The sequence below is a fragment of the Vanessa cardui genome, chromosome 13, assembly GCF_905220365.1.
Source record: "Vanessa cardui chromosome 13, ilVanCard2.1, whole genome shotgun sequence".
In the NCBI taxonomy this organism is placed as follows: Eukaryota; Metazoa; Arthropoda; class Insecta; order Lepidoptera; family Nymphalidae; genus Vanessa; species Vanessa cardui.
Window position 1 is genome coordinate 11,506,653 of NC_061135.1, and position 23,484 is coordinate 11,530,136.

At 32.8% G+C, this 23,484-nt stretch overlaps 1 protein-coding gene and 1 non-coding gene across 2 annotated transcripts in view; one reads left to right on the forward strand and one right to left on the reverse strand.

Annotated features, from left to right (window-relative positions):
• LOC124534763 (ankyrin repeat domain-containing protein 29-like) overlaps positions 1–23,484 on the forward strand; it is a 65,467-nt gene that overhangs the window by 30,843 nt on the left and 11,140 nt on the right. Inside the window, exons 2-8 of the mRNA XM_047110775.1 lie at positions 8,453–8,581; positions 11,543–11,641; positions 12,189–12,287; positions 12,863–13,060; positions 16,644–16,841; positions 17,109–17,207; positions 17,775–17,873. Coding sequence (XP_046966731.1) covers positions 8,453–8,581; positions 11,543–11,641; positions 12,189–12,287; positions 12,863–13,060; positions 16,644–16,841; positions 17,109–17,207; positions 17,775–17,873 — 921 coding nt within the window. The remainder of the gene's footprint in view (positions 1–8,452; positions 8,582–11,542; positions 11,642–12,188; positions 12,288–12,862; positions 13,061–16,643; positions 16,842–17,108; positions 17,208–17,774; positions 17,874–23,484) is intronic.
• On the reverse strand, positions 18,017–18,088 carry Trnac-gca. Its single transcript has one exon. It is a non-coding gene; the product is annotated as a tRNA-Cys (tRNA).

Consider the following 23,484-nt stretch of genomic DNA (forward strand, 5'->3'; position numbering starts at 1 on the left):
TCGTCTGCCACTTAGGACGATCAAACAAACGATGGATGGATTGTGTGAAAGACGATATGGTTATAAAGAATGATACATTTTACGTTCGACAGAGAAGTATGGAAGGAGAAAACATACTGCGCTGACCCCAAATAAAATTGGGATAAGGGCAAGAGGATGAATTAATTTTAAGACCTATATTTTTATTAGCGTTATTTTAATATCCCATATTTACCAAGCAGTATTGTGAATTGTGATTTAAATTTTAACATTATTGACTTTTTCATTGATAAACAAATAATTAATCCGCAATAAAATCGTTGTTTAATGAAAAACTTCAGTTGCAAACATTATTTTATTGTTAAGAAAATATTTTAGATACGAGAAAGATCAAATTACGATCTCCGCGAAACGGATACGAGTTTCGTCTTCTGAGCTTTTAAAATAATAACATTTCATACTAAAAGATCTTTGTTATTCTCTGTTTCATGTTATTTCTTGGAACTTATTTACAATAATGTGAAGCTATTGAATTTATATCAATAAAATATTTTTTATAAACGAATTAATTAACCTAAATTTGATTTTTTGTTTGAGTGAATTAATTAAAATTTTTAAATTACTTTTATACTAATAATGCAACTACATAAATATATAACGAAAAGTAAAGTAATCAATTGGAAACCATAAAAAACATAAAATTGTTTCAAAATTGAAGCAATTTAAAGCTGTTACTTGACATCTTTTTTTTCTTATAATGCTGCTATGGGCTAATACGGGTTACTGGAAGTGATGATTAAGAACTAAGTAAAGTAAAGTAAGTAAAAAACTAGAAATATAATTTTATAAGGTAATTCAGAACTCGCACAAATTATGGTCGTAAACAATATTTTAGGAGTTCCATTTACATTATAAGTGAAGTATTTTTTAATAGCTCATGTAACTATATATTTCTTGCCGATTTCTGGCAAACTCAAATATATTACTGCACAAATTTTATGCACAAACACACTCTCCACTCTGATAATCCGATGTGATGGCAAATCCAATACTGGTCGTGCTGTTAGTGATAATATTTTTTTGATAGAATAATTCATTAACTTTTTTACCCTTACCTGTGGTTTAAGCTCAGGCACTGGGATCTGCAGCCATATATCTAGACCAACTGCACACGTACCTATATGACCTTTTTCAATTGGAGGATTTCAAAGGAGGTTAGATTTACATATACCATTCTATGCTAGTAGTGGTGCAAAAAGCTTCATCAAAAGTATAACACCTCGCCTCATTGCCTCCACTAGTGACAGGAGGGCTGGTTCGTTTCTTGCCCAGAGGATCGGAATTACGAGTCAACGGGGATATGCTGCTGGCATTCTTGCCACCATTCCTTGCGGTCAAGATTTATACAGTTTTAGTTCATATTTGTATATATATTTAAGTATTTAATGTTATTAATTCTTTTGCTAATAGATCATTATAATATATTATGAATTACAAACAGTTCTTAATTAATATACCTTTATTTATAACACTTGGTGATAGGAAAATTCGGCATGTGGTATTCTAGATACGTCCTACCTACCTATCAGATATTTTACTGCCAAACGGTAAGTGAGCCAGCGGTACAACATTGTGATCACTTACTACCAGTTGATTTATATGCAGGTCTGCCTACCATTTATCATAATAAGATCCGACATCATTGCCGTTCAAAACGCCATTTTAAGAAAATACATAACGAATACCGTATACTATTTATTTAGGGTCTCGACCAATTTCCATGTTGTTTATTTGCTGTAACTCCTCTTGCGAGTGGCCTTTAGACGAAAGGAGGTCGTCTGATTTAATAAAAAACAATGTCAATAAAATAATATTTTGCTTACCAATCTTTCGAATGTACTCATAATATTTGCATGAATCCGAAACGAAATCGCGAATGTACTTACTGTACCGTGTTGAGATCAATCATGCGTGGCCTCGCTTGCATCGACAGGATCCTCGTCAAAACAAATATTGATATTCTCCCCTCTGTGAAAACAAACTCTGTTTTTACATGAAGTATTGAATATGTTGATTTTCTCAATTCATTGTATTGATCTCTCATTTTCTATGAAATAAAGAATTACATACTTCATGTCATATTTTATTTATACAAAAACTTTATAACCCTTATTTGTATATGCCATTACAAATATACTATTAGAGAAATTATATATGAAAAGAAGTATTGTTTCTTTTGCATTGTGTACAATATTATGACGCTAATTTATCTATACATATATATCATTTATTAACATAAGTATTAATAACATTAAATGCTTAAATATATACAAATATGAACTAAAACTAGTTACTGTATAAATCTTGACCGCATGGAAAGGTGGCAAGAATGCTAGCAGCATTTCTGCTAGCATTCTGCTGCTCTGGGCCATAAACGAACCAGCCCTCCTGTGGAGGCAATGAGGCGAGGTGTTATACTTTTGATGAAGCTTTTTGCACCACTACTCCAAGGGCCAAGCGTTTCGACAGCAAGTGGAAAAAAAAGTAATTTGATAAACTTTAAGTAATTTTCTTACTAAACTTTTACATACTTCTTGTCATCTGTCTTTATTAATACAAAAACTTTATAACCCTTATTTGCGTTTGCCATTACAAATATATCCGAATTAGAGAAAATATATATTAAAAGAAGTATTGTTACGCTATCGTATAAATATTATTACGCTAATTTATCTATACATAACAATATAATTAATTTATAATCCATTACAGTTGATTGTATAAAATTATTCCTGTCAATATATCCTGATTTTGCAGCGCTTCGTTCATTAATTTAAGTATACTATTTCGCACACATGATACCCTAGGACTAGCTAATCAAATCAAAATGGTTAAGTGCACTCGATATTGGACGCCGGCCTTAACAGCTGGCCTATAAATCTTGAGTCTTCTACCACCTTATATTTCCCTGGTACTTTTTTGTCTCAATAAACATAGATTTAGCTATAAAATCAAATACATAATAAATATATCGGCGTACATGACTTTTGACCAAATTAAGTTGTATTCCAAAAACCTGAACCTACAAATCGCTCTAATTTTATCGAAATGTATTTATCAACACTATTGTATCCTTCAGATATACAATGTTTAAAAGAAAAGCCGAGATGGCCCAGTGTTTAGTACGCGTGCATCTTAACCGATGATTTCGGGTTCAAACCCAGGCAAGCACTACTATATACATGTGCCTAATTTGTGTTTATAATTAATCTCGTGCTCGGCATTAAAGGAAAACCTCGTGAGGAAATCTGCATGTATCTAGTTTCATTGAAATTGTGCCACATGTGCATTACACCAACCCACATTGGAACAGCGTGGTGGAACATGTTCCAAACTCTCTCCTTAATGAGAGAGGAAGCCTTAGCCCAGGAATGGGAAATTTACAGGCTGTTACTTTTTTTACTTTTACTTTAAAAAGAAAAGACGTGAAGATGTTCAAATTAATCTTTTTCGTAGAATATATAAAAAATCAAGCGACTACATAGTCGTATTACATACTTACAGTATTTCTCTGTATGTAAAAATAAATAAATAGTTAAGACATTACTAGACGAACAATAGTGTCGTCATTTTCTAGAGAGTTTAGAGAACAAACACGCTTGCTTGCAGCATCTCAAACGAATTCTTTAATATCTACGATTCGTCTTTTACAAATTTTGAAGCCTTTTCGGCATACAGAGCTTATAAGATTTGATTAGTAGATCTAAATAAATCTTAATAATTACGGCACAAAAACAATCATTTCACACAATTACAAATCAAATTAGATACAAAAGTTACTAAAGATAAGTTATTACATTCTATATGTTTCCTATACGATAAATATTATAGGAGCTACTTCCAATATATTTTTACCAGGGTTAGCAGACGAGGCAATAGACCACCAGGTGGTAAGTGGTACCAGGTACTATAACTAGATGACTTATTTCAAAAATGACTTTTAAGATTAACTATGAAGTAAAAGAACAATAGGCTACTTAATGAAACTTTTACTGGAGCCTTAAAAATATCATGTAGACTTAATGACAAACAATATTTTTTTACATTTAAAATGAAAAACTTAGGTATATGTCATTAACCTCCCGTGAAAAAAAACCTTGAGTTTACGGAACGACAAAGCAACATTTCAAAGGATTTCGTAAGTAGGACGCCAAACTGGCGCCTAAGTTAGAACTCGGTTAAAGATTAGTTTTATCATAAGAGGCCTTTCACACACTGTCATAAAAGGTACTTAAGCTATTTTCAGACGATGCGGCTAAATGATCCTAAAGCCAATATTTCAATCAAAATCAGAACTGAAAATAGCCTTAACTGCTTATTGGTAGGATTTTTCACAACACTAAATGTGTACTACCCAACAACAACAATAACGGCCTGTATAATTTCCACTGTTGAGCTAAGGCCCCATCTCCCTTTGAGGAGAAGCTTTGCAACATATTCCACCAGGCTGTTCCAATGCGGGTTGTTGGAATACACATGTGGCAGTGTCCTCGCGATGTTTTCCTTCACCGCCGAGCACGACATGAATTATAAAGACCAATAAAGCACGTAAATATTCAGCGGTGCGTGCCTGGGTTTGAATCTGCATTTATCGGTTAAGATGCACGCGTTCTAACCATTGGGCCATCTCGGCTCTTTGGGATACCAAAGCATTGGATATTAGTTTCAACGATTATGGTTCTTCCCGACAGAACGTAGGCCATCCCACAACTTTTGCGAAATAAGAAATAAAGAAATATAACTTATTCCTTAGATTACCAATGCGCCGCCAATCTTGGGAGTACGTACAGTACACTGGCTCACTGAAACATTACAATACTAGCGATGGAATATCTGATGAGTGTGTGCTTACCCAGAACAGCTTTCACAAAACTCTACTCCCAAGTAATGCTACAAATAATCAATGCCTTGTCTTATTTTCAACCGACTTCAAAAAGGAGGAGGTTATCAATTCGTCTGTATTTTTTTTATGTTTGTTACCTCATAACTTTTTACTGGGTGGACCGATTTTGATAATTTTTTTTTGTTTGAAAGGTAGTGCTTCCCGCGGGGTTCCATTTTTTTTTCCGATGATGGTATCCGTATGAAAACGACATAAGTCTTAAATTTGCATTATGTATATGCGCGACAAATAGGTGAATAACTCAAAATCACGTAAACCAATTTTGATGATTCTTTTTTATTATAAAGGATATACTTTAAGGGTAGTTTGGTGAAAGTTTGGTAAGGTTCTGAGCACAAGATCCATGACAAATTAAGGGAACGGGAGGGAACGGAGCAATTCTGAGGAGCACGTTAGCAATACTCGGTCGAATCTTTTATTTATGGGTTACTTGGATATTTGAATCACCTTTCGGAACGTTGTTATGTTCATGTAATTGTCATAATCGAATATTATAATCAACTAGCGACCCGCCCCGACTTCTAACGGGTGCAATACTGATACTAAATATACTAATGAATTTGTTTATTTACGACATCACATTGCAAACTTCTAAAATTGTCAGTGTTTCTTTACTATATTGTTCATTTATTATATACCCAGACCTTTCCCTTGAATTACACTATCTATTAAAAAAAACCGCATCAAAATCCGTTGCGTAGTTTTAAAGATATAGGGACAGAGAAAGCGACTTTGTTTTATGCTATGTATTGACAGAACTCCTAAACGGCTTACAGTTAGGGTGCGATTCGGGGCAGAATTTCTTACTGTCTTTAATCAAATTTTATGTATATGATGTGATGTCATATGATTTACGACATCACATACGAATAGCTCTTTTGCAAAGTTTTTTTACTGAGGTCGATTACAGCTCATTCGAGGGTGGACCTATAACTATAACTACATTATATAATCGTAAATCGACTTTTAAGTAGTCTAATATTTTTCATTTCATTTTACCTAGGAGGACTCTCAAAAATATGTTAAATATGCAATTATTTTTATTACTTTTTAGTACAATTTTATTTGTTTTAAAATAGTGTTTTGTTTGAAGTCGATTTTTCTTTTTGTTAAAATTTTATTTATTGAATGTCAAATCAAAATATATGCTATATAACTTGACTTTTACAAGCACTTTTGAATCGTCATTTTAAAAACTGTCGGAATGTAGATTCTACCGAGAGGAACCGGCAAGAAACTTTGTAATTTTTATAAATGTATGAATCACTAAGTTGAAAATACCCGCGACATTTTATTATAGAGACGGATACCTTGTCCCAAAACCGATTTATTGACTTTGCGGAGTCGGAAACTTAACGTTATAAGTTTATCCTTACTTCTCGTGTACGTACAATGTTTTTCACTGATTCTATCAATCAATCAATGTTTCATCATTGAGACGGGAGAGATCAGTGTTCAACTGATAGGTAAGGTTTGTAAGTAAGACAGTTATTGTCGACATTAGAATATTATGTGTTTGCGATCCTCGTATTCAAATCGTTTAACAATTTCACAAAAACCCTACAAGCTGTGCTCAATAAAGCTCCCGATCTCTTTTCTCAAGTACTTCTTGTAGCTACGTTTGTTGCTGTATAATTGCATAGCAACTTAAAATACTACGTACTTCATCCAAGAATGCTCTCACAGGACTTTTGAATCGTTATTTTACTAGTTAAGCTACTGGTTCGGAACACTTTGCCGAAAAAAAAATTATAAATTTTACACTTTTTAAAATGCAAGGGTTGTCCTATATTAATTATTTTTAGTAGATTTTTTATTGTTTTTTTTTTTAACATTACACAATGTTGAAGAAGTTAACGTTCAATATGAGACAATTTTTTAACAAGATATTTTTGCATTAAAGATGTATCATCACCCAAACGACACGTATAGAAACGTAGAAGTAGAACATAAATTGTTAAATCGTCTTAATTTTTTTAAATTTATTTTAACAATGCACATTTAATTTTAGTTATAATATTAAACATATAAATTTTTGGTCTTATTAATAAAAATGACCAACTATACAAAGTTTCGATATTGCCAAACTTTAATCGAAGGTAAGCAACCTTTTCTTTGCCAAAGAAGTTTTGGAGCCAAATGTTGATTGATTGAAGACGTTGAAAGATTGAGAACCGGAACAGTTTGTATTAATAAAATATGAAATTTGATTTGGCCTCAAGTTTTCAAAATTGAAAGTATGAACTTAAATTATGAATGTAGTTTATCAAAGAGACGTTACAGGCAAAGTGTGGAGGTTAGTTTTGAGGTAACATCGCGGCAGATTCTACTGAACAGATCTGACAAGAAAATCGTTATGTACTTCATTACTTTTATTTAAATACCTACTATATAATTATGCGACATGTAAATGATTAAATTATCACAAATACTATATTTATATTAAAGCCTAAATTAATTTGTCATCAAGACCAATTATGGCTAAGGTGGCCTCAAGGAAGACTAGCCAAGTGCACAGGATATATATCGGTGCACAAGTTTGTGTGAAAACAAAGGTATAAGAGTTAGGAATTGCCAAGCCCTTATATGACTTTTATAATCCAATCAGATGGCAAATGCAACTTTACCGTATAGTGTTAAAACGATCGACTAACGTCTTTATATACTAAATGTACAGACTTTCAACTCAGCTCGGAGTTACTGAGATTTTTTTGGAATCTCCATAACATTTTATCGGCCCGACCTAAAGTTTGAACCCAGTGGCTCGGTATCTGCACTTCCACAAGACCGAGAAGGTAGTGTACACAATTATATTAAACTGAATTTTTAGATTTTTCTTCAAGGCGCGACGCCTCTTCATTTCCGAGGCCGAGTGCTACTTCTATTATCTGGCTAATCTGACATTGACTACTAATTATAGAAAAATGTACTTCAAATCAAGCTCGGGTCAGGATTTAAAATGTATCTGAAGCTATATTATTAGTATATAATGTATTGAGATACTGTAATCAATTAAAAAGTAGTAACCTAAACTTAATTTACATTGAGCAAACCCGCTTAGCCCGTAGTCAAACAATAAATGAAATTAGTTTTTTAAAATACAATTAATTTCTCTTGTTTGAGAGTTCTGAATGTGAATTCAAAAACTCTTACAGAACTCCAAGATAAATTAAAAATTGCCTTTCACGAGTTTTGACTACTGAGGTGTATCATATTTTATATTAAATTATTATTTATTTATTTTATTAATATTTTGAAGAATTTTTGAGTCGAGTAGTGTGTACATCGGTTTTCATGGGTACGCCACTCCGTCCCGGGTTTGATCCCGGCCGAGTCGATGTAGAAAAAGTTGATTTGTTTTCTTCGAGTCTGGGTATTTGTGGTACCGCCGTTACTTCTGATTATCCATAACACAAGTGCTTTAACATTGGGATCAGAGTAATGTATATAATGTTTTCCAATATTTATTTATTTACTTTCTAATCAGTGCTGCAATTCTATTTGTTACAGATGATGTCGGAAGGCCGGTCCAGGGTTCAACAGAACGATCTCCTTTTACACGAGGCGGTGATCAAGAATGAACCAGAAGCAGTCAGGGAGGCTTTACGAAGACCCACAGATGTCAATTGCAGGAACAATGTAACACTACAATACGTATCTATAGTTTTGATATTCCAGTCAAGGAATTATCACGAAAAAAGTTTCAATACAGACTTAATGCATTTCCATTAAAAAAATATTTTAATAAAACGATACGAGTACAGTAATACTTTTTCGTTGGAGTGATAAAACTTGAAGCGATGTTGTCGTTTGTTTTATAAATTATACAAATGATAATGAAATGGATTGTATATTTATTGTACAGTACGTACAGTCTACAAATCTGCCAGGGTCAGCTACATCTGGCGGCAATTAAAAGAGGGCCAAAATAGTTCAAAACAAATATTTTGACCAATCAATTACCAAAAAAAGTAAATTACTGTTCGCTTAATTGACTATCGCTATTGTTGAAAATTTTCAGGAAAATTTCTACTCTTATTACAAAATAATTTCAATGATAACGCTCATCAATGTCTACCAGAACAAAAGAACATTGTTTGATAAGCGGACGAGAAAAAGGAAGAGAATTGTTTTGTCTTTACTTATTTATAGCATAACTAGCGACCCGCCCCGGGTTCACACGGGTGCAATACTGATACTTAATATACTACATCATCATCATCAGCCCGTTTTTGTCCACTGCTGGACATAAGCCTCTCCAAGTGCACGCCACTGTGGTCTTTCTCCGGCTACTCGCATCCAGTTCCTGTCTGCCGCCTTGCGTATATCGTCACTCCACCGTGCTTAATATACTACAAATTTGTTTATTAACGACATAACATTGCAAACTTCTAAAATTATCACTGTTACTTAACTATGTTGTCTATGTATTATACTAAAACCTTCCTCTCAAAACACTTTATCTATTAAAGAAAACCGCATCAAAATCAGTTGCGTAGTTTTATAGATTAAAGCGTACAAAGGGACATAGGGACAGACAAATCGACTTTTTTTTATACTATGTAAAGATACTAGCGACCCGACCTGGTTTCGCACTTGTATTTGATATGTATCTTTATACTAGCTGTAGCCCGCGGCTTTGCTCGCGTATAATGTAGTTGTAAATAACTTTAGAGACTAATTTAAAATATTACGTTAATTTAAGACCTCTTTGTAAAGAACCCTTATGGTTTATTCAATTCCATGCAGTCCATTTTAACGATTTCACCGTGAGCTTTGTTAATTGACTTTAAGCGCAAACTGTTCTCTGTTTAACTTAAAATATATATGACATTATTTCTCATCTATCCATCCATCATCAAGTGACAACTGTAGCCCCCATGACATTCTGACGAAGTGCCGTAACTATTAGTCTGGTGCCATTGCATATGGAGGTCTTTAATCACTCAGTAACATTTTTGGCACGATAATCTTCTAACTTAAAAATGACGGATCTCAAGACTAACATATATACGAAATTTCAACTTCTATTTCGCCCCTTTAGGGATAGAATATCCAAAAACGCTGAAATAGGTATCGACTTATTTTTAATCAGTATTCCAAAAAAAAATTCATGTTTCTAACTTAAAAAAATGACGGACTACCATACGAAATTTCAATCCTTATTTCACCCCCTTAGGGGTAAATTTCCAAAATTCCTTTTTTAGGTGCCTACTCAATAAATACATTCTACTTACCAATTTTCAAGGCCCAACTTTAATAGTTAACGCTCGGCGATGATGAATCAATCAGTCAGGGCTTGTTATTTGATATGCATAGATTGTGATTAAATTACATAAAATCATTATAAATTGTAGTCCTTGTAGCTATTCTGATGTATAAACTATTTATAAATTTTCATTGAAATCCGTTCAGCAGTTTTTTTGTGAAATAGTAACAAACATTCATACATACATCCATTCTCACAAACTTTCGCATTCATAATATTATTAAGACAGGATTAGTAGTATCAAATAAGATAAAAATTGACCCTAATTATGTAATCTTTTGAAATCATTACTTTGAATCTTACAGAAAATTTTCCAAAATATCAAACTTTAGATAACAAGAGAATTATTGTGTCTACTGTCCAATATAATCTGTTACGTTTCTTCGTATGCACAACATTAAACATAATTATTTCAAAAGATTACATAAAAAAATATATACAAATCAATTTGAATATTATTTCCAAGAAACTGCTGGAAAATCGAGCGTTTGATTTGATAATAGGCTACCTCTATGTATTCTCGACTTCCTTAGGAAGACCTTTTTATTTTGAATCGATAGACATGACTGCATATTCGTTGAACTGTAACATTTTAGAGACGTTCGAATGTAAAAGATTTCATTCAAAAGTTTAGCTTCTTGTAGCAGATGTGATTTCCTTTAAATTTTTCTCTTAAGAGTTTCATTTAAATTGATTTTACAATATTCATGTAATTAAAACGGATTAACGAACTATGTATGTTCTTGCATATTTTTCATTTACCTAAACATAGATTAAAGCTAATCTTATAAATGCAAAATAACTCTTGAATGTCTGTCTGTCAGCTTATCTGTTGCTCTTTCATAAAGAAACCTCACAAATATGAAGAAATTTAATTTAAAGCAAGCTTGAACCTTCAGAGAAGGTCATAAATTACTTTTTATCCTTAACACCTGACCAAATTCTAAAATGCGTGCGAAGCCGCCTACAAGTTTAGGTATATGTTCCAGCTTCTTAAAAACCAAAGTAGAAACCGCAAGCGAATAATCTATGTTTAAACTTGTTAAGTATAAAGCATTTGAAAAATAATATATTTCCCTCGTAGTATTTTAATTAGCAACAACAAAAATTAAAAATATATATGAATATACTTTAGACATACTATAACTTCAAATTATTCATTGAAAACATCGTTCTATTTTTTAAATCGCACACATTCGAAGGCAGTTATTATTTTATGAAGCTAAACATTTTCCAATTTTTAATCTGTATTTATTTCAACTCGTTTCATGAATATTAATAATTTTATGTATGTACGTAGTACATACCTATGTGTGATTATTATTTTCTAGTACGGCCGAGCGCCCATCCACTGGGCAGCGAGCAGAGGCAACACAGAAATAATAAACTTGCTTATAGAAGCAAAATGCGACATTGAAGCTGTAGACAAGGTAACTAAAATATATGAATATATTTACAGTTAAATTCTAGGTTACGTTATATACGATAGATTATAATAACATCTATGGAAAAATTATAGATTAATTAGGAACAAGTACAATACGTTTCACAATCTTTCTATAATTACGTTGCATTATAATCTCGCGAGATTATAAATGAACTGTAATTTTGTATGAATTACAAACACAAATTAAGCACAAGAAAATTCTGTGCTGCTTGCCTGGGTTTGAACCCGCAATCATCGATAACATTTATCCTTAGCACTGGGCCATCTCGGCTCTCATAGCAAGAGCAGTAATTAAAGTGAAATCAAAATATATATGCGTAGATATCTATTCATTTAATGCGTATATTGGAGTTTATTGAGTTATGAGAAATATTTTATAACGCCAATAAGATATTTTCAAACATAAAGTAATGATAATCGTAAGTAAGTATATATTATATCTGATTAATGAACCAATATTATCAATAAATTTTCACTTTTGTTATTCATAATTAACAAGAATGATGTGGTGTTTTGTTTTATTCACACAGTTTGGAATGAGACCACTGTTAATGGCAGCGTGGCACGGACATCTCAACGCTGTGCAAACTCTCGTCAAAGCAGGCGCTTGTCTTGCAGCTACTAACAAGGTATGCTATCCTAGTACTTTGAATAAAATAAATTCTAAAGATTTATTTTATTTAAGAGATCTTACAGACAATCAAACAAACAACTAACAAACCTTTTTCATAGGTTTTACACGACTTTCCTAAAGACTATTTAATAATACTTTTGTAATTTATGTTTTATTTGTGTAATGAAACGATTAGTAAAGATAATTCAGTTATACATATTCAGAGATACATTTTGAACACAACTTCTTCATGAGTATAACGAAATACGTCGCGCTTCATTAATTTATTTACTGCTCCGTTTTATGACCCTTTTACGTTATTAATCGACGCTGTATATGATCATGTATTTAATACTAAATAAAATCTAATTTAGATCGAGACATTTTGATAGCTTTTGTTAATAGTAAGTTTTTAATTAATTAATATTGCAATATACAGGCAATAAGTCTACTTAATTATTAATGATGGGCAATATTGTTGGTATAAATTTATACCAATAATATATGTAGATCTCTTTATGAATGCTAGATATTAAAACTTTTATTTACTTTAGAGAAAATATATTAAAATTACAAATGTTTTTGTGATAGAAAAACAATGACATTCTACAATGCGCGTGTGCTCGTGGATCTAAAGAAGTAGCAGCTTACGGAATAACCCTCGGCGCTAAGATACAAGGATGTGACATGGCGGGAGACGCACCTCTCGCGCTCGCAGCACGCGCGGGCTACACTGCCGTCGTGGAACTATTGCTGGAGAAAGGCGCCTACATAGACGCCGTTAATAAGGTAAAATTAAAACAACTTGTATAGAAACGCTTTGTTTTTAAACCAATGTATTATTAAGAAAAAATAATGGTGACTTAGGACTCCACGAATACCCTTTTCCGGCTTTTAAGATAATCATGAAAACCAAATTGGGTTTGGTCCTTTTTCTGAGAGAACCAAATGGTTCTTCTATTTAACATAGAATATCTTAGCATATTATTGTATTCATATTGTTTGAATACTGTTCAATTAAATTTAAGTGTTTTAGCCACTAAAGCCACGCCATATTAACCCATGAGTTTCGTAAGAATAAATATTGTTATTTTAATTGTATCCCATTCATCAGACACAAATATTCCTACCATTCGTGTGATGATAATATAGGATCCCAAATAAATAAAATGAAGCAAATTTATTGGGATATTAACAAGAACTTATAATTAGGTACTTTATTATTTAAAAATTGAGGATAAAATTTCGTTTGTCATTGACTTTTAAAATATTTTCTTTAGCATATTTTTCTCGATTATGTAAGTCATGAAAAGAATCGTTTGTATTTCAATTAAGAATATAAACAATAGTTTTATAAAAGTGGCCTTGCCTCGGGCGAATTGAGTTCTGAACATCTTCATCGCTGCAGGTCAAATGCCAAATTACTTGATGATTACAAAATTGTTCTACTTTTTTACTGAAAACTGTCAAGTCAAATGAAAAACTAGCTAGAGTTCTACGTAAAAAAACAATTCTTGATTTAGTATAATAGGTAGTAGATAAACAATTTCAATAGGATTTAATTATTTTTTCTTCAGGGAAAGCGCAATACACTTTAAAATATTTTGAAATTAAGATTAAATAGTAATTACAGAGATATAATATAGAAAAGTATGAATATAGAAAAGTGGATAATTTATCAATGGATCTATTTTCAGATACTATGATCGTTAGAATATTGGGTCATCCAAATTTAAAAGTGTTATGAAGAAATTGTGAGTTACTATAACTGTACTGTGATTTTTTAATTTCTAATTTCAGAGATTTCATACCATGTGATTAATTAAGGCATTGACATATAAATCCTACTTTCAAATCTCTTAACGATATTCAGTATTACGACAAAGGCTTTATAAGAAACGAATTGTATAAACTTGCTTAGCCAACTTGCTTGTCAATGCATAAAATAATATAAAAAAAAACATTAAAAATAAATCGAGAAAAGATGATAAAGTCACCATTTTTTTTCAGTTAAATTCAAGCGATTACTATCCATTGGATTAAGGCTGTTATGGAAACTACTTATTCTGTATCGCACCGCCAAAAAATTGAATTATATACCAGCATACGTGTTCCTCTCTTTTTCTAACCTGGTTTCCTTAAAACGGGGCGTGAGGCATTTCAAGGGCCGGCATGGCGTGCACGATATTCGTCCTGACTGTATTAGCTGTTATCGCGTTTGGACTCCATTACCACGTAACATCAGTTGCATTGGAGTCAGTTCTAATCAGTCTAACAGTTGCGTGTAAAAAAGATCAACATCTTGAAGAACTGAGAAAAAGATTTTAATGTTATTGATATATATATCTTTTTTTAATATATATATAATATAGACAATGCCAATATCAGAGTAATTAATTATAAGTGGGCATATATTCAAAGTATTGTTCACAAATTCAGTAAAGTTGTAATTAAGTAAATCAATCACAGATAATTTCACAGTATTTATAAATATCTTTGTGTTAAAATATCACAAACACATATAAACATTGAATCTATTTCAAAATACAGACTGTTGGAAATTAGCGATTAGCGATTAGCGATTCGTCGCATAGTTACAGTACGACACAACTTAGATGTAGCATCGGCGAAATTCGTAAAACCGATCACATCCAAATTGAGTACGCAATCCCAAATTATCAATATTTATTTCTCATGCGAATATAATCTCTGCACAAACGTAATAACTTGTAATGTCATATGACCTAATATATTCGTCAATTTGACACGTCGATTTACATGTATAGTACGACACAAATTAATAGCGTCGAATGGCGCGATAGGGAGCTATTTCTATTGGCTGTGTAAATCGGCAGTAATCGGTTTTATTTTAATTCCATTGCACTTTCCGATGCCACATCTAATTTGTTGCGTACTATACGTGGTGAGCGGGAAATCTTGAATGTAACTGCATTCAAGATAGCTGCCTCGCTACCCTCACCAAGATGGCGCACCATGCGCCGTCATATACATGTGTTATCTCCGTCAGTTGATACGTCAAATATTTAAAGTAATTTAAATTGTGCGTCCAAATAATGATTGAGGCATAAAACGTGAGCATCACAGTACTTTGATTTCCGATCATTATAATTTATTTTCAACAATAAATACACGACTTTTATAGCATCAATAATAAATATAGCGTCGAGCAGGTTTGATTTGTTGGCATTTATTCAAGAGTTCCGTTTTCTGTATCCGAAACTTATCATTTGTTCTTTATGAAATTAAAATGGGGATCAATAAAACTAACGTCTTACGTACAAATATTATTTTATCAATTTTGTCTATAAACGAGTTAGTTATGCCCAAACAATGACTACGTAAAAAATACAGATAAACAGCTGAGATGAGTAGCTCTGTTCGAAATAGATTAAAAACGAGATCCTTGGTCAATACAATTGGTTTAAGGCTATGAATAATGAGTAGTTAGATATTTATTTTTAAGATGTTAAGATGAAGAAATAACAAATAAACAAGAAATAGCTTTGGGCAAATTGGTAACAAGACTCGAATATTAAACAACAAACTCTCATTATATACCTATTTTTTATATAATACAAATATAACATTACGACTTTTTGCGCATTAGCGTTTTTCCTTTCAATTGTAGATTTGTTGCTATATATGTATGTATATACAGGCTGTATATATGTGACCATTTTGTTATAAAAAAAATGCTTTAATACAATGGATAAATTGGACGAATGGATATTTTTTTTAACCAATGACCATCTCCAGTTTCAAACCATTATTAACTGAATTCTTTTAATAAAATTAAATGTCATTTATATTTGATCTGAGGTAAGTGGAACCCTCTCTTGTATCTATCTATCTGATAACGGCAAATATTTTTATATAAAAATATATAAAAAGGTTATAAAACTATTTAAACTAGAAAACAAAAACTATTTCTACCAGGTAACCATAAGTCAGACTATAGTTGGATTAAAGCGAACGTAACTTGCTATAACAGTTTTCCAATAAACATGGCGGCTCGCCTTCTTCCATTGCATATTGTATCTGTCGATTTCAGAACGGAACATTAATATATAATCTGACCCGCCTACCTATTCATTGTTTTAAGTGCTTATTTATTGAATTGACATTTACTTGAAAATTGCTTTCTTTTGTTGAAATAATAGTGCCTTTATTAAATAAGTAAAGTTTTAATTGAACTCTTTTAAAACAATATTTCATAGATTATTTTACTTATTAACATATTATTTAATTTTTTTTTAATTCTGTGGTTTACTTATAGTTTTTTTTAATAGGTATAAAGTCAAACATTTTATTATAAAATTGAGACGTATGTATTAATATAAAAAATAAACAGGTAGGCCGAACTGCCCTTCATCTCGCCTGCGAAGGTGGTCACTGCAGTACTGCTACACTCCTGGTAACTAAAGGTGCATCGCGGGAAGCCCGAGACAATTCCGGGCGTACACCACTTCACCAAGCGGCCGTACATCGCCATACGGAGCTAGTAAGAGTTCTCCTTGATACCGGATGCAACGTAAATGCCACAGATAATGTAAGTTTATGCTAGCCTGGTGTAAAATATTTCAATAGCTATATTTGAATAATCTTCTATTGTTTCTATTTCCCTAGTTTAAAAATTGTAGTAAGACGGCGTCTAAAGTATATTCTTATAAAAAAAAATATTGTTTGTTTTTTTATTATAAGTACTTACATGTATTATTAACATTTATATATCCTAGTTTCAATCAACATTTGAAAGAGCAATTTATGCAATTACAAATATGTTTAAAAATAATTATAAAATATCTTTGTAAATTAGAACGGGGTTACTGCTCTACAAATGGCATGTGCCCAAGGTTGTCGCGGTATCGTGGAGCATCTGCTTGCCTTTGGGGCCGACGTGCATCTTCAAAATAACGTAAGAAACATATTTAACTAATTAGCTAGTTGCAAGGGACATTCTCTGTTTATAATTTTCAAATTTTAAGCGCATGACAACTTAATAATATAACAAAATTCACTACATATATTAAAAGCCTTATTTAACTTATTTAAAACTTGCATCAGTTCCTTTTTAAAGTATGAGGCGATTTCGTTTTTAATCAAGCCATTAACGGTGTAGAAATGGTGGTAAATAATAACACTATAGGCGCAGTTTTTCGCCTTTGCACAAAAAAATAGATAGCGACGTTGCCCTCAGAAGTTACTGTAACAAATAAGGTACGATATGACCACTGAACATCTGTGATGTTAAAATGACCCAACATCATTACAGTCATTAAATGAACATAAGGCTCACTTACACACGCTGTTATTATTTCGCTTAAATTAAATAGAAATACTCATGTATAATAAAAATGGGCTTTATAAATTACTTTGCCTAAGAGATTATGCCGTATAAATTATGAATAAATATGTGTCAGTAACATATATGTAGGTGGTTTTAAGCGTGCAGCTTGTTTTATTTCCTATGCTAATTTGGAAGGTGGGCTCGTCAGCACTCCACGCGGCGTGTGCGGCGGACGCAACAGACATAGTGGAGCTGCTCTTAGCGCACGGAGCGGACCCAGCTCTGACCGATCAAGTAAGATGCATTTGCACATATATCTCAAAGTATTATATAAGCCCCGATGACAGATCATTTGACTTTTGTTGTATGGTTACATGAAAATAACTGGTACATATTCATATTAAAAATAATTTTAAACCAAAAAGCAAAGAGTTATAAGGGGACACCCGGGTTTGAACCGGGGACCATTCGATCTGCAGTCGAATGCTCTACCACTGAGCTATATCCCCATATGAGAGATTAGCGAAATTACCGTTGTATTACTCAGTCCGCCGCGTGACTCATGCATGTGAAGTTAAGCCTCCATAAATGCAACCCACGAATGCAAAACAAAACAAAAATACACCGATAACAGCGCAGTACAACGCCCGCGCCGCTGCGGTTCAAGTCGTACAAAAAATATGAAACCTGGAATTAAATTTGTTTACATAAACATTTTGCCATTTTGGGACAGTATGATTAAAGAAATTATATTAAATTTTAAATTGGTTCAAATAATAACAAGATCTTTACATATTATACGTTACAAAACGAACATTATATGCATACATATATAGGCATATGACACCAATATTTTGGTGAAATAAGTAATAATTTGTGATCCGGCTCTGACAATGTAGCGTATCATTTATAAATTATTATTATTAACTACATAGATCTCATTATTAAGTAATATGTACGTTATTTTGTAAAAATTCGACTCACGTAAAAATTATTAATTCCGATATATCAAGGCATGCTGTCAGGTAAGCTACGAAAAGGCAATTCGAAATCCAATCTAAACTTTTTAATTTATTTTCGTGTCGTTGGTCATGTAAGCAAGTACGTAATCAAATTTTAAAATGGCTGACTGACATGCAACCTATAACTTAAACAAGTCGACCTAACAGGATGGACGTAGTTGAGGACTAAGGAAGATTTTTGTTAGCATTAATTCCTAGAGGGGTTAAATTGGCGGCGAAAGTTTTTATGAAATTTCGTATTATATGTGATCGGTTTTTAGACTCCTTTCGATGAGTTATAGAGAGCTGTTAGAGAATTTTGGAAATTCAGTACCTAAGAGACTAAATTTGAATGAATAGTGTGTGCAAATTGATTATTTCTGAAGGTCAGAAATATGGATTCGGTCTGTTTTCCGTTTTTTATTAAAACGCAGTTGTTTCGTCGTTTATTGATTATTACTTAATATTAAAAAAAATAACCCTGCCTGTATGTACGTCTGTATGTCTGTATTGCTTTTTCAGTGCTGAACCACTACACCAAATTTGGTGCAATTTATTATGAAACAATAGAACAGAAACAGAACTCCAATGAAGAACATACTACTTCACTTACCTACCTACTTTTCATACCTACAACACAACACCTTACGGCCAGCCCTTGAACGCGAGTGAAGATGCGGGCAACAACTAATTTAATACTTATATATCAATTACTCGTGTCACATTTCGAATTTAACCTTATTTCCACAAACCTCAATTTGACCTTAAAATAAAACGCGTAAAAGGCTTTTCTCCAAAATATATATTCAATTTTGAACGCTAAAAAGGTTTTTGTTTTACGTTAACCCTGATTGTTATCACAATGTCACGGTGGAGTATAATCTTATTTTGGTTACGTCTTGCCTTTTTGTTACAAATTATCATTTCGCATTCAAGAAATTCGAGTCCGTAATTCAATCACAGTGATAAATTGATGAGTTTATTTCCAAACAAAATTCAATTTCCACTGTACAAAAAGGAATAAATGGAATCTTTAAAACCTATGAACATCAAATTATTAAATACTATTGTCGATTATTACACATTGAAATGAAACTGATGAATGATACGCGAGACTATTGAAATTCAAAAACATCCGAACTTCAATAGAGAATATGGTTGGAGACTTTCTAACAGCTGGGATCCACTTATTAAAAATTTAAAATCCCAAATCCAACAGACTGCAAGACCTAAAGATACAGGTAGTGCCTTCTGCATGCAACCGGAACGTTACTCAAGATACCAATTAAGAAATCGTTGGCGGTAGTTGTAAATAATATTTCTTTTGTACTTCAAATAGACAAATGTCACCTCCGTCTGCCCGTGACCACGAACGCTGTAAAGTGCTATAAAAATAATTAATATACGCAATTTAAATCCGTTAAAACTAGTTTTATTTCAATATTAAATACTAATTTCGCGTACCCGCGGCTGCGCTCGCGTAGGGGTTGGTGGTCACGTGTTAGGCAAAAAAGTAGCCTATGTCCTTCCTTGCAGTTCTTTACTTCATAACAAATTTCATCAAATTCGGTTCATTGGTTCGGTAGTGCAAGAGCGTTAGACAGGCAGACAGACAGAGTCACTTTCACATGTATAATATTAGTAAAGATTAATTATTTCTTTTTTTAAAACAACATAACAGCATTTTGCTCTATTGATCAGCTTGTAAGTAGAAAGTCTTAGTTTTCAATCCTGTAACGTGTAGAGGAATTAGGTATTTAGTTTACTTGGTGGTCAAGCTTTGTGCAATCTCATCTCCCACGCACAAAATATCCTACCGCCAAACAGAAATACTATATTATTAATAAGTTTCCGTTTTAAGGGTGAGTAAGCAAATGTAACTACAGGCACAAGATATTAGCGCCCAAGATTGGTGGCGCTTTTATGTGATGTAGAGGTGGTGGTGACCAGTTACCATAGCCTATTTGCCCGTCCGCATAGCTTTTAAATAAAATCATAAAATTAAAAATAGAAGTGTCAATCGGAAACCCTATACAGCTTTACTGTGTCTAATCTATTTCTGGTCGTGTCAGAGTACAATCCCATCGGATTATGGGTAAGGGATTAATACGCTATAATAACTTCCGCGAATTCAATCAAAACAACATCATAATAATATATTACATAGCACTTAAGTTAATATTAGATCATCACCAAGTTATCGATTTGATTAAAAGTTGAGTTTTAAACAAACATTTTGAAACAATTTTGATCTTCAAGTTTTTTTTGTAAGGTTAATTAATTAACGAGTTACGTTATATAATTGTTAAATTTTTACATCTAAAATTGAAAATTAGATAATTTATTAAGTTATTATTTTATGGAAGAATTAAAATGGCCCAGCGGTTAGAACGCGTGCATGTTAACCGATGATTGCGGGTTCAAACCCAGGCAAGCACAACTATATATATGTGGTTAATTTGTGTTTATAATTTATCTCGCGCTCAACGGTGAAGCAAAACATCGTGAGGAAACCTGCATGTGTCTAATTTCACCAAAATTCTGCCACATGTGCATTCCACCAGCCCGCATTGGAACAGCGTGGTGAAATATGTTCCAAAGCCTCTCCTTAATGGAAGAGGAGGCCTTATCTCAGCAGTGGGAAATATACAGGCTGTTACTTTACTTTACTAATTATTTTATGAGAAATAAAAAGTTTTTGTCATGACGTTTTAAATCACACAAGTGACATTTATGTCTATCTGTCTGTTGCTCTTTCACGACCAAACCGCTCAACCGAATTTTAATGAAATTTGGTATGAAGCAAACTTGAACTTTTTGCCTACCACATGGCAACCAGCGCCCTTAAACAGCTGCGGGCGACTGATAGTAAAGAATTATTTGAATTTAGGACAATACTCCTGTCACCGGTTAAACTAGAGGAAAATGTTAAGCTTGACGTATTCAAAATTGTTTATTTTACTCGTAGAACAAGCAATATTCATAATCTAATTTTGAATGAAAGTAGCGGAATCGAAATTGTCTCGAGAATCATCATCTATTTAAAAACTAAACTAATCTAAACCATAAATACTTATTTTACTCGCTTAATTTGAATATCCCTATTTGAATAATATTTGTATTATGTATAATAAATAATTGAAATTAAATTAATGTAATCATTTTAGCTTTTCAATATTTTACTGAACATATCAATAATTCATACCCAAACAAAGGAGCGAAAGGTTAAAGAAAAACAGAACATACCATGAAATAATAATCCGCCGCGAGATTCCGAGTCTTGCCGCTCACAGACTCGCTGTTGAATTATTGAAGACTCCCGCGCTGCGCTACTCGCCTGGTAGCTCGACATCTGTTGCATAATACAAATGAGTAGAAACTTGCGCGCGTTTTGATTCGCGTTTTGATTGCGATTAAAATTACTTTAAATTTTATTATTTATTTATTCATCGTGAACAAAAATTATTATTTATAATAGGTTGGGGAAAAAGTTTCTTCGTATTTTATATGAAAATTCAAAAAGTTTTTTTTATAGTTTATTTACATTTGACTAAAGTATGTAGGTGCCATTTTGTTCCATAACTTTTTGCCATCTTGTTGGTCATGATCATGATCCCATTGCTGTAAAAATTTTGGGGCTTCTGATCGAAAAACTGCGACAAGTGGTTTTGGCAGTCCTCTCGTGATGTTAACCTGACACTGCCTAAGGAATTCTGCAGAGACCGAAACAGATGAAAATCTGAAGGTGCAAGGTCCGGACTATACGGCGGATGCATTAATACCTCTCAGCCAAACTCTCGTAATTTTTGTTGAGTGGCTAAAGATGTGTGAGGTCTAGCGTTGTCATGGTGAAAAACCACACCCCTTCTGTTGATCAATTCTGGCCGCTTTCTCTCAATTTCTTGCTTCAATCTCATCAATTGTTCGCAATACAGTTCTGAATCGATGGTCCTGCCGGGCGGTAACAGCTCATAATGAATGATGCCCTTCCAATCCCACCATACACACAGCATTACCTTGTTGCGAGTTAATCCGGGTTTTGCCACAGTCTGTGAAGCTTGACCGGCCTTTGACCACGAACTTTTTCGCACGTTCTTGTCGTATGTGATCCACTTTTCATTACCAGTTATCAGCTTCTTCAAAAATGGTTCGGTTTCATTACGTCGTAATAAAGAATCACAAATGAGTACACGGTTCATTAGGTTTCTTTCAGTGAGTTCATAAGGCACCCATATATCAAGCTTTTTGTGTACCCAGCTTTATTCAAATGAGTCAAAACCGTTTTGTGGTCAATTGCCAGTTCTTCAGCTACATCGTAACTACTAATATGCCGATCTTGCTCTACTTTTTCAAAATGGCATCAATTTTGTCCGTAACAGGGCGACCAGAGCGAGATGCATCTTTGATATCAAAATTTCCGGCTTGAAAACGCTCAAACCAAACTTGCGCTACTCTCACAGATACTGCATTAGGTCCATAAACATCACAAATTTTTTTCGCGGCTTGAGTTGCATTTTTACCTTTTTTATAGTAAAATTTTAAAATGTATCGAATTTCTTCTTTAGATTCACTCATTTTAACAACAACAAAAACAAATGAAAATCACACAAATTCCTAATTTGAATTTGGAAGTGCCTTCTTTAAAATTAAAACTTTTTAATGATACCAAAACCAGCCAGATACAAATGGTATAGCCAAAGAGATTTTATTACAAGTTCATACATACTATATGCGAAAAGACTTTTTCACCAACCTAATATAAAAAAGCCTTATTGATTTTTAGTTTGACATGATGTGTTATTTCATACTACGTAATCGTAACACATAAACACATACATAATAGGTATCAATAGTTTTTTTTGACTTGTCATTAATCTACATTCGAATATTCTTAAAAAAGAGTA